Source organism: Ursus arctos, unplaced genomic scaffold (genome assembly GCF_023065955.2).
Source record: "Ursus arctos isolate Adak ecotype North America unplaced genomic scaffold, UrsArc2.0 scaffold_4, whole genome shotgun sequence".
Classification (NCBI taxonomy): domain Eukaryota; kingdom Metazoa; phylum Chordata; class Mammalia; order Carnivora; family Ursidae; genus Ursus; species Ursus arctos.
The window spans coordinates 64,710,537-64,726,038 of NW_026623056.1; the positions used below are offsets into that span (position 1 = coordinate 64,710,537).

At 34.8% G+C, this 15,502-nt stretch overlaps 1 protein-coding gene across 1 annotated transcript in view; it reads left to right on the forward strand.

The window, feature by feature from the left end:
- The window catches only part of ROBO1 (roundabout guidance receptor 1), a 763,832-nt gene that overhangs the window by 664,615 nt on the left and 83,715 nt on the right, over positions 1-15,502 (forward strand). The window contains exon 8 of the mRNA XM_057306889.1: positions 14,760-14,768. Coding sequence (XP_057162872.1) covers positions 14,760-14,768 — 9 coding nt within the window. The remainder of the gene's footprint in view (positions 1-14,759; positions 14,769-15,502) is intronic.

The window sequence follows — 15,502 nt, forward strand, 5'->3', positions numbered from 1 at the left end:
TTCATGTACCTTGTTGGATGCTATTTACTGCCCTTACTGCATTTTAATGTCTGCCCCACTTGCCTCTGAGTTCCTTAGAGGAGCACTTTGTTTGCTTTGCCTTCTCCGTGTTTGGGGCACATCCTTGGCGCCCAGGTAACATCTTCTGTGTGGACGAATCAGGGGCTGCCCTGATACATACTGGCTGTGGGATCCCGGGCAAGTCCCTCAACTTGTCTGGGTTTCAGTGTTCTCATCTGTTGAAAAATAAATGCATGTGTCATGTAAACATCAGTGAGCTGGTAGGAAATCAAATAAGATAATTAACTCAATATTTATATTCTCATAAAAGTGGTTTGAGGATTATGAAGTGCCTATGCAAGAGCGTTGGTCATTATGATTATTTTTCTCGTCAGCTCCTTCCAAAACGATTAAAAATTCATCAGATTCTCAGTGGTATTTATTTTGTCCATAGAGATTTGAATGTTTTGGTCGCTGATTAACGTAGTTTGGTCAGTGTTTCCTTTTTCTCCAAAGGTAACTTTCTATGGCTCCTTAATATTGAGATCTGTCTTTAAAAATTGGTCCTTAATATTTCTTTGGAAAGTCTTTTAGGGAGACTTCTTTTTGTTTTCCTGCTACTATTAGGAAACAGTCCATAGAGTAGAATTAATAGCACATTCTTTTCTGGCAGACTCACTTGGATTTAAATGCTGAATGTTAAGCTATTAAATCTTCGATTCTCAGTTTTCTTATTAGTAAAATGGGGGTGAAATAGCTCCCTCACAGGATTGCCGTGGGTATTGAATGAGCTAATCAATATGAAATGCTGAACACATTGTGTGAGCATTAAAAAAATGCTCAATAAAAGTAGAAGGAATGAAGGTGATATGAAGAAGGAGGATGAGGCGTTCACTTCAGTGATATACCTTTATATGTGTCAGAATCAAAAATCCACGTAGCTTCAGTGCTCTTAGCTGCCCCTCACTAGCTCTGAAAGGCTTAAGCTCTGAGTCATGTGTGCATCTCCTAAAATATTTTACATAGTCACGTAATAAACACTTTTCAATAAACAATGATATCAAAGCTTCTATAATTGTGGTTAAAAATTGTTAATTTGAGGGGATGTCTGGGTGGCTCAGTTAGTTAACATCTGAGTCATGATTTCAGCTCAGGTCATGATCTCATGGGTTGTGAGATCGAATCCCGCATCGCACTGGGCTCTGGGCTCACCAGGAAGCCTGCTTGGGATTCTCTCTTTCCCTCTGCCCCTCTCCCATCTCCCACTGTCTCTCTGTGTCTCTCTTTCTCCCTCACTCCCTCTAAAATAAATAAATAAATCTTTAAAAGATGTTAATTTTTATTCTAGTTGCTTTAGGCAGCAATGGACCAGTGAAGTATAATACAAAAAAATTCTATATTTTGTTAAAAATACTTTGTTTGTAGTAATTATGTATACTTGATAAGTATTTGAGACCCAAATAATTAGTTTGGCTTTTTTCTGTTAAACAGCTCCATAATTAAACATGATACCCTTAGATCTTTAAACATAGTTATTATCACTCCTGGTATGTTCAATGCTGCTGAATTTCCTGATAGAACAGATAATATTGAAAACCTTCACTATTCCTTCCATAAATATCATCTGTATATTGGAATAATTAAATCAACTAGATTTTAAAAATTGGATAAATGGTCTCCACTAACAACTTCCGTATGATTTGTAACTATGATAATCTTGATAATAGATCCGAAGCCCTAACCCATTAAAGGAAAGGCGTCTTTGTGGGCACCTGTGCAGTTCACCGTTTTCTGAGATGCAAAATAACAACTTTGAAGATAACCAAACCACATGTTACTCTCACACAATGCAACATACTGTGTGTATGGGACATTTTTTTAATGGACCAGTAGATAATTATTGCAGAATGTAAAATTAAAACGTAGGTAAAAGTAAAGCAATATAGCTTTCTGTGGATTTTACTGCCAGTAGTAGGGTATAAACTTTAATAAACTTGCATTCAAAAACAAACTCTGGGGGAAAAGGCCTATTTTGTAAATTTGTGGTTTCCTTAAATAGGGTTCACTATGTTTAGCTTTCTATCAGCATACAAGATCTTTGTGCAAGAGTCATATGACTCTTCAGAGCTCCTATGATATCTAGGCATAAAAGAAGTAATGAGAGAAAAAACTGGCCCTTCAGTCCTGAATTTCCCTTCTTTGAAGTAGACTTCATTTAAATCATTCGTTGGAACAGTTTGCTTAAATTGCTGATTTCAGAAAACCTGGCAACATAATAGTACATTGTTTCTGACCATTAACGTGGTTATTTGAGTCAAAGCCAAAGCTAACAGTGTCAGGGGGGCTTTTTGCAGGTTCAAGTTCGGTTTACGATAACCCAAGATCCTGGTTAAGAACTGTGAGTTCATCAACATTTTGATGAAACACATATTATAAGACCCCCAAAGCTTTACTTGATGACTTTGAGAACCTTGATATGTGTGTGCCGTGTTTGCCGGACTCTGACAAGGGATAGCAGCCTGGTTCTTTGGGGAATGATTCTTCATGCCATAGGGTAATAATCCACGGAGGGCCAGAAAAATCAGTGGTACCACAGTAAATAGTACATCAAGGCTGGGGGAACATTGTGTGTGTGTGTGTGACACACACGTATATAAAGCACATACATCATTATACAACATATATATAAAACACACACACATTACAATGTTATATTTATTTACCATCTCCTGTATATATGTATCTTCTTTTTACTGCTTAAGTCAAAAGTCTTACTCAAAATGCCTCCCTTAGAGGATTTGTCATGGTATTTTTGTGATTTGTTGTTGTTGTTTATTTTGTAGTTAAAATAATGATTTAAAAAAAAAAACTATCGAAGATTTGAGGGGCTGATGAGGAAGAGAGATTTGCGATTATAAAACGCAATCCCAAGAAAGACAATGTGTGAGTGGAGACTTTTAAAGAATCAGTATTGCCCGCTGAGCTCTTTGTGAACAGGCTGAAAGTAAAATGCCATCAGCCAAGAGGTTTAATGAAGTCCCACTACAGAATTTAACAAGAGAGTGATTTGTGAGAATGGCTTCCTTTCCTAACTGTTCTGATCCAGTGGCGTAAATAGGATGCCGAACTCCACTCCTGCTGGTTTTTTTATGCTGTTGGATTTGATTGAGACCTAGCAGCATTATGGCCTATGATCCCCCCCCTTTTCTTTTTTTTCTTTCTTTTTTTTTTTTGGTAGGAAGGATAAAGTAAAGAACTTCTTGTGTTCTCATAGCCTTTCAGAAATAGCCATTTTAACCCTAATGACTGTTGAAGATGTGACATCCTCTTAGATTTCTTTTATTTACTCACGAAGATTTTGGATTACATTCCGTTATTTCAAACAAAGTGATATAAAATCTTAAACATTAACCTAAAGGGAAAGCAGTCACCGCATGGCCTTCCTACGGAGAGTTTGAAACACTGTCTTAAGGTGCGTGCCAAGCGAGTATTTGAGGAAATAAGTACAGCAGTCAGATTCAAGAAATAATTGATACGTAAGATGATTCTGTGACAAATAATGACACAGCACCACACTGGTAAATAGCACATCGTGGACCTTCCATTATCTTCTGAGCTTTCCCGTGATTTATTCATCTCCGTATCCATTGGTGAGGTGGATTCGTCACCCAGTTATATAGATATAAAACTTAGCAACTCTCTTTAGCAACCTACATTCTGACATAATGGCATCAATTTGGAAAAATGTAATAGAGTTTGTGTGAATCTATACCATTTGAACTGCTCACCCTGAGAATGAAATTTAGAGAAATAGTTTTTTGCTCAGTCATTGAGGAGTAGCTCATTTTACAACGTTAGATTCATTGCAAACAATCTCACCTAACTTTAAGACATGGAATTATTGTGTGATATTGTGTATGATACTGTGTATCATTTAATGTTAAGTAATTAACTGTAAGTCAGTTTATATTGATATATTCTGTTTTAGCTAGAGCTATTAGGACATAAAATGATTGCGATTCTTGTTTAAAAGAGAATAATCATATAAAGAAGAACTGTAGACTATTTGACATTAGGGCACCTTTTTTAAACATGATGAACCCAGTGATAAATTAAATATGCGAGATAATTGAAAATTTGACTTTTTATGCATTTGTATATACTGATTTTTTGTTATTTGCTATCACATTAAATATCTTCTAGGTATACACAGTGTTAATTATGCTGAACAATCTTCATTCTTGTAGATTCACAAATCATTTTAACATATTCCAAACATCAGGGTCATCATTAGAATCATTACATTTACCATTATGTGGCAGCTGGAGTCCTTTAAATCTTATTTCAATAATTTGAATATACAATAGGCTTCCTTTTGTTTTATTGTTTTAAGGATTTGTATAAATTGGAAGTTATTACTTTATAATATCACGCCCGGAATTTGCAAAACTGATTAAAATACCATGAGCACTTTAATTTGCTTTTAAACTATTATTCTCAGGACTTGATAAATAATGTGCCAGTATAAACACACCTGTAGAAAATACTAAAATAGGTATAAGACAAAATACAGCTGAGTAATTGCTTTATAACAGATTTATGAGGGTAGGAAAATCCATAAATGGTTGTTAAAGAGAGCTTTAGCTGTAGGACATTTATTTTGTGTGGTCAGTGTTATTAGGAGAGAATTTAGAGCATTGCACAATTAAAACTGATAGATATGGCCATTTTACAAAGGTGCTTTTAAAGTTAACTTTGTGGATGGTGGAATAGCCATTTCAGTGTAACGTTAGGTCATTAGTAAAGAGATGAGTTGTCCTCTTAGGTTTTTCCTTATGCTTTTTATTCCCCTAAAAAGTACTAAATTACTAAATATAATTGATAGCAAGTAATTTTGGCCCCATTTTAAGTTTCTTGGGAATAAATGTTATATATATAAATAATATATTAATAATATATATAATAATATATTATATAATTTCTGTGCCAGATTGAAGAGATTTTGGATGTTAGACGTGGATGGAGAATTAGAAATCATTTATTTCAGCTCCATTTTGCAGAGAAGGAGACTGAGGTCAGAGATGTCTTGATATCCTATAGCAAACTTTGTGTGCATTTGATGCTTGACTACATACATTGACATGTATAGTAGTTGTCCTAAAAGACTGCATCACATTACTTTTCAGAGCTGGTATTGGCTGCTTTAACATTGTTTTTCCATGAGAATGTAAAATATAACATGATTTGTTTCCTCCTCCAACCTTTTTATATGTATGAACCCTGCTCACATATGAGTAATTATATATCCATGTTAATTTAATATACTAATACATGGATTGTGCATTTAAATAATTTTGAACTGAAGGGAAATTGACATCTGACACAGCAGTGTCAGTGTACAACATGATGATTTGATATTTGTCTATACTGCAAAACAATCACGATGAGAAGTCCAAATAACATCTGTCACCGTACATAATGGCATATGTTTATTGTTATTATTAATACATAATTTTTTCTTCTAATGTTGATTTTTAAGATTTACTCTTTTAGCAACTTTTACCTATGCAGTATTATTAACTATTATTGCCATGCTATACATTACAGTCCTATGACTTATTTATCTTATGGAAATTTAGACCTTTTGACCCCCCATCACCTTTTCTTACTACCCCTTCCCCCTGCCTCAGGCAAACACCAAGCTATTCTGTGTGTCTATGAGCTTGGTATTTTTTGTTGCATGTTTGCTTTAAATTCCACATATAAGTAAGATCATAGAATATTTGTCTTGTTCTCTCTGACTTATTTCACTTAGCATAATGCACTCAAGTTCCATCCATGGTGTCTCACATGGCAGGATATCCTTCCCTTTTTTTATGGCTGAATAATACTCTATTGTGTATATACCACAATTTATCTATTCATCTTGGTCACTTAGGTTCTTTGCATATCGTGGCCACTGTAAATAATGCTGCCAATGAACACGGGGATTCATATATATTTTCAAATTAGTGTTTTTGTTTTCTTTGGGTAAATGCCCAGAAGTGAAATTGCTGGATCGTGGGTAGTTCTACTTTTAATTTTTTGAGGAGCCTCCATACTGTTTTCCACAGTGGCTGCACCAATTTACATTCCCACCAACAGTGCCCAAGGGTTCCCTTTTCTTTACATCCTTGCCAACACTTGTTATTTCTTGTCTTTTTGATAATAGCCATTTTAACAGGATGAGGTGATATCTCATTGTGACTTGGATTTGCATTTCCTTGATGATGAGTGATGTTGAGTATCTTTTCAGGTGTCTGTTTGCCATCTGTAGGTCTTCTTTTGAAACTTCTGCCCATTTTTTAATCAGATTTTTTCTATTAAGTTGTATAAATTCCTTATATATTTTAGAAATTAACCCCTTATCAGGTATATGATTTGCAAATATTCCCCTCCCCCCTTCAGTAGTTGCCTTTTCATGTTTTGATAATTTCCTTTGTAAATAATTTCTATCAAAAGGTGTTTGGTTTAGGTCATGGGGCCAAAACAGAACCAAAATTACATTGGAATAAGGTTTATTAACCCTTTTACCACAGAAGTCATAACATGTAGTAAAAAGAGGAAGGATTTTAAGGGCTGGACAGACCTGAATTTCAATCCTCTATTTCTTACCTGATGTATGACCTTAAGAAAGTTACTTAATCTTAAAAAAAAAAAGAAGAAGAAAAGAAAGTTACTTAGTCTTCACTTTCCTCCGTTTTCATATTGGCATATTGAACACTTTCCTACAGAGTTGCTGGGAGGGTTTCTAGTGTATGAACTGACACATAGTTCGCTAACACTGATGGCTCTGTATTTAACTGAGCTGTAGAAAGTTTATGTGATTTATGCAGGATAGACCTGATTAATTCTGGAGAGGATCTTGATCAGGTCAGTTGAGTAATTGTATCTTTATTCCATCATGTACCTCAACTCTAGACCCTTTACAAAATATGCCTTTGGAAGGTCTGCTTCCAGATTTTCAAATAAACAAGTTCATGAGCAATTTTGATACACAAAACAGTATGCTGGGTGCTATAAGGATGCCCAGATAACTAAGACTTGGATCCTGCGTTCCTGAGCTGATCACAGCTAGTGAAGAAGAGAGATGGACACAAATGGTAGCAGTATTAGCAGAATGTGAAAAGTGGATTTGTAAAGACATAGCTATTCCAGGGAGGGCGAAAGGACTTTCAGATGCACAATGGGAACGTGATTGTCATTTGTTTACTCTTTCAACAGATATTTACAATGTAAGTAATATTCTCAACCTGGTAAATTCTGGAGAAAGAGTGGCAAAGAAAATAATTAAATCCTTACCCTCATGGAGCTTATAGGCTAGCTTGGGAGATAGACATTTATAGAATAATTATGTAAATGTGTAATTTTTTAAGCTATCAGGAGTCCTGTGGGAGAAAAATTTAGGTTGCTATGAGAATATATGGCATTTCGGATAAGATTTAGTATCAGATTTAGAGGGAGTTCCTTGGAGATCGGTTTTTTGAGCTGAGAGCTTAGGTAAGTAGGAATTAACTAGGTGAAGCATGGGCAGGGCTGGGGGGATCCCTTAGATACATCATAAACAGAACCAGAGGTAAGATGATGCGTGGTAAACTCAAGGACACAACGAAGTCTTCTGGGGCGAAGTTAGGGGGGTGAAAGGGGACAGATGATCTGAGAAGACACTGAAGAGCAGTGGCCATGGTAAGGATTTTGCTCTCTATTTGAAGAGCAGTGGAACCATACTGAAGGATTTTAAGCAAAAACATATTACAGTCAGGTTAGTTTACTTTGGTTTTGTTTTTAAATGTTCTGGCCACATTGTGAGATTGGATTGGAAAAAAGCAAAACAGTAGTTCAGCTGAGCACTGTTGCATCCCTTGGGCCAAAGTGGTGGCAGTAGAGCCAGAAAGAGGGAAATGAAATGCACGAGGAGTTCGGAAATAAAAACTATGACATTTGGTAATGAATTGTACATCTCAAGGAGGAGGGAGAAAAGAGAGCCAGGTTTCTGGCTTTCTAAATTGATTTAGGGAATATTAACATCAAAATTATGATCCTGAGGTCCTGTGTCAGGTGGCACACACGTGGTCATAGATTGCCAGGTAGTTGCATTTCAGTTTCAGGCTCTTTAGTAGGCAGATAACTAAGTTGCACCACTTCATAAGTGCTTTCCGAACGGGCGCCTGGGTGGCTTAGTTCATTCAGTGTCTGCCTTTGGCTCAGATCATGATCTCAGGGTCCTGGGTTCCAGCCCCACTTCGGGATTCCTCCTCAGCCGGGAGTCTGCTTCTCTCGTGTTCTTTCCCTCTACCCCTTCCCCTGCTCACACTCTCCCTCTGTCTCTCTCATAAATAAATAACAAATATTTTAAAAAAAGAAAAGTGGGGCCTTTGTTAGAAGTGGAAGGAAAAGGGGAAAATATTAACTTTTTCTGAGTGTCTTTGATACATCAGGCATTGTACAAATTATTTTGTGTATATTTATGGGAAAATAATTCTTCCTTACTATTCTGTTAAACTTTCAATTGAACAGCTAATCTGTAGCAAGTCCTGGCACTATTAACATGTGGGGTTGGATCATTCCTGTTGCCAGCAGCTGTCTTGGGCTTTGTAGGATGTTTATCAGCCTCCCTGGCCTCCCTCCATTAGATGCCAGTGGCACTCCCCTTCAGTTGTGACAACCAGACTTGTCTCAGAACCAGTGATCCACAAGAAGTGGGAGACATTTGAGTGGAGGGGAAAAGTTCATAGTATTTTATGTATCTATTAAATATATTCTAAAGATGCGCCTCTTAATCACTCTATTTTTATGTCTGAAAAGTTGAAAGACATAATGACAGGCTTTTAAGTTAAACTCAGTCTTTTCCCCCAAAAGAAATCACACCTAGTATTAAAAAATCCTAAGTGTTTTTAATTGTTAGAGATATTATCATTCATGAGGATGTATGCGTATAATTTCTCTGGCTAACAGTGACTGGGTTCTGTCAGTTCAAAGGTAGCTAGCTTCACTACTTGAAAATTTGAGTATTCCTCTGTTTTAATAAAAATGTATTTCTTCTCCAAAGAGTCTTGTAACTCACTATTTTATTTCATTCACCTTCTTCTGGAAAGTGGTGTTTACAGTCCGAGTCTGTTGGATTTATTAATTGAGCCCTACTAGTCAATGAAAAAAATGATATGAGAATGAAAAAGAATCACATCAATTTAAAGATTCATTAGAATTTAGTTACTAATAATGAATACTAATATCTGTGAATTAACAGAATTCCATAGTCATGGTGATTTCACTTATAGTTCTCTGATGTTTACTAATAGGATTGATTTTGCCATAGATAAATTCAGTTAACTACAACATTTTTTATAGAGTTATTCTAGGAGTTTAGAATACTTAAATTATTTTAGACTCACATACTGTGGCAGTCCTCTGTTGTCACATTTCAAAATAATTATATCGCCCATTGCTAACAGTGAAGAATCTTAATACTTTATTTAATAAGGATAAACTGAATATATTTGCCATTATTCTGCAAAAGTTGAGATCTTGGTGTAAAAATATCAAAATTTTAATCATTGTTGTGTTAATTGTGCAAATATTTTCTTGGAATTTTCTTATACCTTCTGTATTTATCATACGAGCTATGTGTAAAAATATCAAAATTTTAATCATTGTTGTGTTAATTGTGCAAATATTTTCTTGGAATTTTCTTATATCTTCTGTATTTATCATACGAGCTATGTGTATAAAGTACTTCATCAACGTAAGGTAATATTAACTGAAAAGAATATTTTTGAGGACGTTTTCTAGTAGAGTATATGTTTGTATAAGAATACATAATCTGAAGGGAAAATATTGGGAATATTTCCCAGAGGGATGTATCCATTATCCTGCTTTGCCTCTGAATTTCTATACTCTTAAAATCATAGCGGACAAAGCACTTCAAGAGTCAACTACTCTATTCCTTTACCAGACAGGGTTATAGCTAAACTGTTGTGCCCAAATGGAAATAAATCCCATTTTTAAAGACCTCTGGAGACATCACAGTTGGCAACCAATTCATGGTTCAGTGACCTTTACTGTTAACTGCTTCTTCTCTGTACTTTTCCTAAGTCACTCATGCTATTATTTAGGCCCATTATCTTCTTCTCTTCTGGCCTAAGTAGTTATCAAGATTGGCTGCTCCCAGTATTTATTAGACCTAATCTGAAGACTTAAGTATCTGTACAGCTACCTTATTTTCTCAGATAAAAAAAAAAAAAAGCCTCTTTCTCTAGCTTCTGCATATTTTTTCAGACATTTGTCATCTTTCTGACTCTTGTCTCCGTATATGACAAGCGAATAGAAGAAAGCTTCCCTCTTTCCTTCCTTCCTTCCTTCCTCCCTCCCTCCCTTCCTTCCTTCTTTCCTTCCATTTTTGCTTCTCTTAGCTTCTTATTTATACCTAAAGATTATTGTCTGAACAATGTATATTCTTAGAAGATTTTAAAGTAATTAAACAACTGGGGGTCCTTTGATGTCACAGTCAAAAGATTAAGAAAGTTTCTTATTCTAAGTGCGTGTGAGAGAGTGAGTGAGTGTGTGTATGTGTGTGTGAGAGAGAGAGAGAGATAGGGGAGGAGGGAGGAGAGAAGGAAAAAGGAAGGAAAGGAGGAAAGGAGGGAGAAAGGGAAAGAGAAAGGCTAAATTCTTCCATTTTAAACTTTTAAAAAAAGTATTAGTCAAGTATGTAATATTTGTATGTCTCCAAATATTTTAAAGAAAGCTTTTTTCTTTTTGACAATCAGGAACCAGAATGTAATAATTATATAAACTAATTATATAGTTTATATGTATTATATAAATGTGTGTGTGTGTGTGTGTATATATATATATATATTTAGACTTCGCATAATTCCCCTCCATCCCACCAAGATAATATAATCTAGGTGAAAGCAGTGTGTTTTTTATGCAAACTCAGTTTTGTGGCAAATTTTCTGATCCCTCACCCCTTTCTAAACTCCCTCAGATATAAAAAAATTTAGAGATGTTACTAAAGTTGGATTGTAATCTGCATAATGTTGACATGTTAAAAAAATAGCAAGTTTTACTCTCTTAAAAATACATAGTTACTTTTTTAGTTTATTTTACTTCCTACTTAACATATTTACTATAAAAGTAATTATGTGGAAATATGATTTGTTCTTACCTTTCAAAAGAGTATTATTCAGTTTATAATGATTTCAAGTGATGAAATGATGAAAATTGGTTCACCCTTAAAAAAGATCACCTTTTTTTTCCAAAAGGTGAACTTTTCAAGAAGTTTTAAGCCTCCTGTTTTCTAATCTGTTAATTTTCCATGTCTTTTTAAAACTATAGCTAATTATTTTTAAAAGATTTTTAATATCATGAGCAGTTATTTTAGTAAGTTTTTATATGTAGGTAGTAATTATTTTAATGGTAAGGGTTTTAGGGTAAACATTTTATGACAGTTTAAATGTAAAACCAAATACCTTTTATGTCCTGTTGCATACAGTTCCTCGCAAACTGGCTAACCAGTAGGAAAATGTATACAGAGACTCAAATTTAGTCAAAAAGCCTTGAATTTAGTTGAAAAAGCAGTCTTTGGTTAGTCATCTGTGACCTTGAGGAAGTTATTGAACAATTTAGGTTCCCATTTTCTCATGCAAAAAGGATAGGATTAGACTGGTAAGTTCTAAGGTCACTTCCAGCGCTAACATTTTATAGTTTTATTGTTTTATTAGAGACAGAGACAGACAGGCTTTTCCTCTTTCTTAACAAGAAAAGGGAGTTGTGGTAGAGGTGCTCTTAGCCTTTAAAGTGGAAAGAAAAGGAGTGGACAAGAGTTAGGGGAGTGTAGGAGTGAGGCCACCCATAAACCACAGACTTCTGGGGATAATGAATGAACATGATCCAAATTACTCTGCTTTTCTTGGCTTCTTTCTGGACATACCTAACTGGGCAATAATGGGCCCTGATTGTTGTATAGAAGGTCCCTACTGTCTGTATGGAAAGCAAATTATTTGACCTGACCCTGAGAGATGTATGGTAAAAAGGGAAATCTGAGAAAAACTTAAAGAAATTTCTATCATTTAGTGAGTAAAAGGATTTTATATGGAGGATATTAATGGCATGTATTTGCTTCCTGAAACTAGAAAAAATAAAAAGGGGGGTTAAATTGTGACAGGCAGGTTTTCATTTAGATAAGAGACATCATTTCCTGATAATCATGGTTGTTAAAAGCTTAAATGATCATGCAAGATAGGGTAGTCTCAAAAAGCTCGGATGCTTTGGAAGCTTCTGTGTTAGATGTTGTTCTTAGATAACTTTATGAAATATTTTCCACTTGTCGTTTGTCATTGATGTGATAGGCAAATACATCAGCCAGAAGTCTTGAACACATTGGGTTTTAATTAATGAAAGATTCAACTCCTCTGGCTTGATCACTGGATAAACCTCGAAGCAGGGAAAAGCACTTTTAAAACTTTAAATGATCTGCTTCTTAGTAATTTTCTTGTTTCTAACATGTTGAATATTTTTTGAGATGTTTCAGGAATTTTAAATTACTAAAAATGTATGACTAGAAAATCTTTAAGAATCATTCCTGTAGTCTCTTGACTTTAAATAAGGCTTACTCTTAAAATAAATAAATAAATAAATAAATAAGGCTTACTCTTAACTGTATCTATCTAATATCAAATTTATTTTCACAGGTTATTCCAAAAGATAATTCTATCACCTTTTGCTTTTTCAAAGCAAAATTCTATTGCTGCAGTTTGTCAGGTTCTTTTTCTGATAGTTTCTAAATATTTCTTCCTGTTACTTAAAAGAGAGTATCTTGAAGGATTCAAAAAGTCTGTTTTTAAATCTAGGTAGCATTGCCTAGATCATGCCTAACTAAGTTGAGAAAAGCTTTTTTTTTTTCCTTTTTTTTTTTTTTTGTTTTGTTTTATATTTTAACTTTCCTTGCCTGAGCCCACGAAATATTACACTTAAAGTTTTTTTTTTCTTTAGAGTAAAAAAGAAAGACAAATTTTTTTACTCACGAAGGGAACATGTGAGTTGAAATGTATTTTTGCGTTACCTTTAAATTTTGCTCACATGGTAACAATTGGCAAGAGAATGTTTGTCTATGTTTTATTTCGCTTTTCATTTTTTTTATTATTCTGTATTTTATTTAAAGCATACATTTTTATCCTTCTGCGTGGATTACTGAGCATACCCATAAAGCAAAAGCAAAGCGACATAAATCGAGCTTGAAAACATTACTTCAGACCATACATTGTACCAGAATGTCCTGTGATCCCATCAGACACCTGAGCTTTCCGCACTCCCTTGTGTTGTATTTTTCCCTGGTGGCGGGCATTAAGGAAATGTAATTTCTGATTCAGCCCGGGAAATAACTTGAGAAGGCTGTTCATAGTCTGATGGAAGTTTTTTGTTGTGTTCTGTCTTGTTGTAGTCTCAGTATTTTAAAATTGTACCATTTCACAGCAGCAGTGTTTGGCATAGTTTATTTATTTAAACTACAGTTTAAATAACTACAAGTTAAATTAATTTTAATTTGCTTAAAGATGTGGGAGTGATTTATTGAGTCGAATATATTGAGTCTGTATATGGGGCTATTATGGAAAACTTCTGCATTCGGCAGTTATCACCTTTGTTTCTAAAAGAGCAAAACAAAACAGTCATTTTCTGGTATTTAAAGTATGTGTTACTTGAGCTTTCTGTATTAAAATGTTTCAACCTTGGGGGCGCCTGGGCGGCTCAGTCATTAAGTGTCTGCCTTTGGCTCAGGGCATGATCCCAGCGCCCTGGGATCGAGCCCCACATCAGGGTCCTCTGCTGGGAGCCTGCTTCTTCCTCTCCCACTCCCCCTGCTTGTGTTCCCTTTCTCGCTGGCTGTCTCTCTCTGTTAAATAAATAAATAAAATCTTTAAAATAAAAATAAAAAATAAAATGTTTCAGCCTTGAAAGCAGGTAATGTGATTATGACTTCATTAAATAGGTTTATTAAGTTTTATCTGTTTTCATGGGTTCACATTTTTTCAGTGTGTCTTCTCAATTAAAATTCTGCAAGCATTTAGGTGTAACACCTTTTAGTAACCTTGCTACTCGGCCTACAGTCCTGGACCAGCAGGACCTGAGTGCTTGTTAGAAATGCAAAATCTCAGGCCACACTCCTGACCTATGGAATTATAATTTGTATTTTAACCAGGTCTTAGGGTGACTTATGTGCTTATTCAAGTATGAGAAACATGGATTTAATAGAATATCATTGGTAGCACGAACCTTTTAAAAATTAATCTGATGGTGGAGTTGTATGATTTAACACTACTTTATCTTTGATTAAGATGCTTGATTTCTATTCTAAGTAGCATTAGCAGTTAAGATTTATAGTGTTTTTAAACCCATTACATATGTAGTTATTTAACCCTGCCATCTGATAGCAAAATGTAGTCATTGAAATGTGTTTTATAATTGTATGGCTATCATCCATTGTAGCTCTGTCATTTAATCATAGTAGAGATTTTAAGATTCATTTCTATTTTTCTTAAGTTACTCATGATTATACTTAAAATGCTAACAAATATTCATTCATGGACCGTATGAGCCAAATATTAACGTGTTCTTTATTTTACTTTAAAAGAAATATCATTGTTAAGTCAAATCTTATTACTTTTTCTGTTTCGTTTCTGTTTATTTTTTATTTATTTCATGTTTTCTTTTTTTTGTTTTAGTTGGGTCTGGTAAGTTGACATTTTATTGGCCATCTTCTAATCACCGTGTCACTGTGACTGGAACTTCTCTTCCCCTTTCCATCCATACCCTTCCATGTCCTTCAACCAATCAGCCTCCATGTTTCACTTGTCATTGGCCACAAAGACAGACTGCACAGAATAAAGTCTGCAGGAAGTATGGGTAACTGTGACAAAGAGTAAAGGTAACGGGGTTGCTAACTTTGTCTTATTAAATGATATGTGATCTGCATCCTTTTATTTTTTTCTCTCCTTAATTGAGTGATAAAATAAGTGACAGGACTATATTATGGTTAAGTACTATTTCAGTTTATATTTCACAAGATAAACAACAATAGGTGCCCAGAGAATGATTTGGGTTTTTTTTTAATCCAAACTATGTTTATGAATTCATGTTTGTCAACCTGAGCTTTTGTAACTAGTCTTCGGTAATGGTGATTCAAAGTCCTACTGATGAATAAATAACCTTGCACTTAGGGCTGTATGCATTCATTTTCATTTCTATGTGTCAGGTTCATTTCATTTTATGTAAGAAATAATTGCATGATGTTCCCAAAATTTATTGAAGTTTGCTCAGATAAACACTTGTCCTTATATAAGTAGTCACTAGGTTTCTAAGTACTCTCATGATCAGTACGTTGGGGAAGGTACATTCACCCTTTAAAAATGCTGGAACACCATTTTTGGAGAATTTTGCATGAGGGTACTAAGTGGTATGCCAGGAA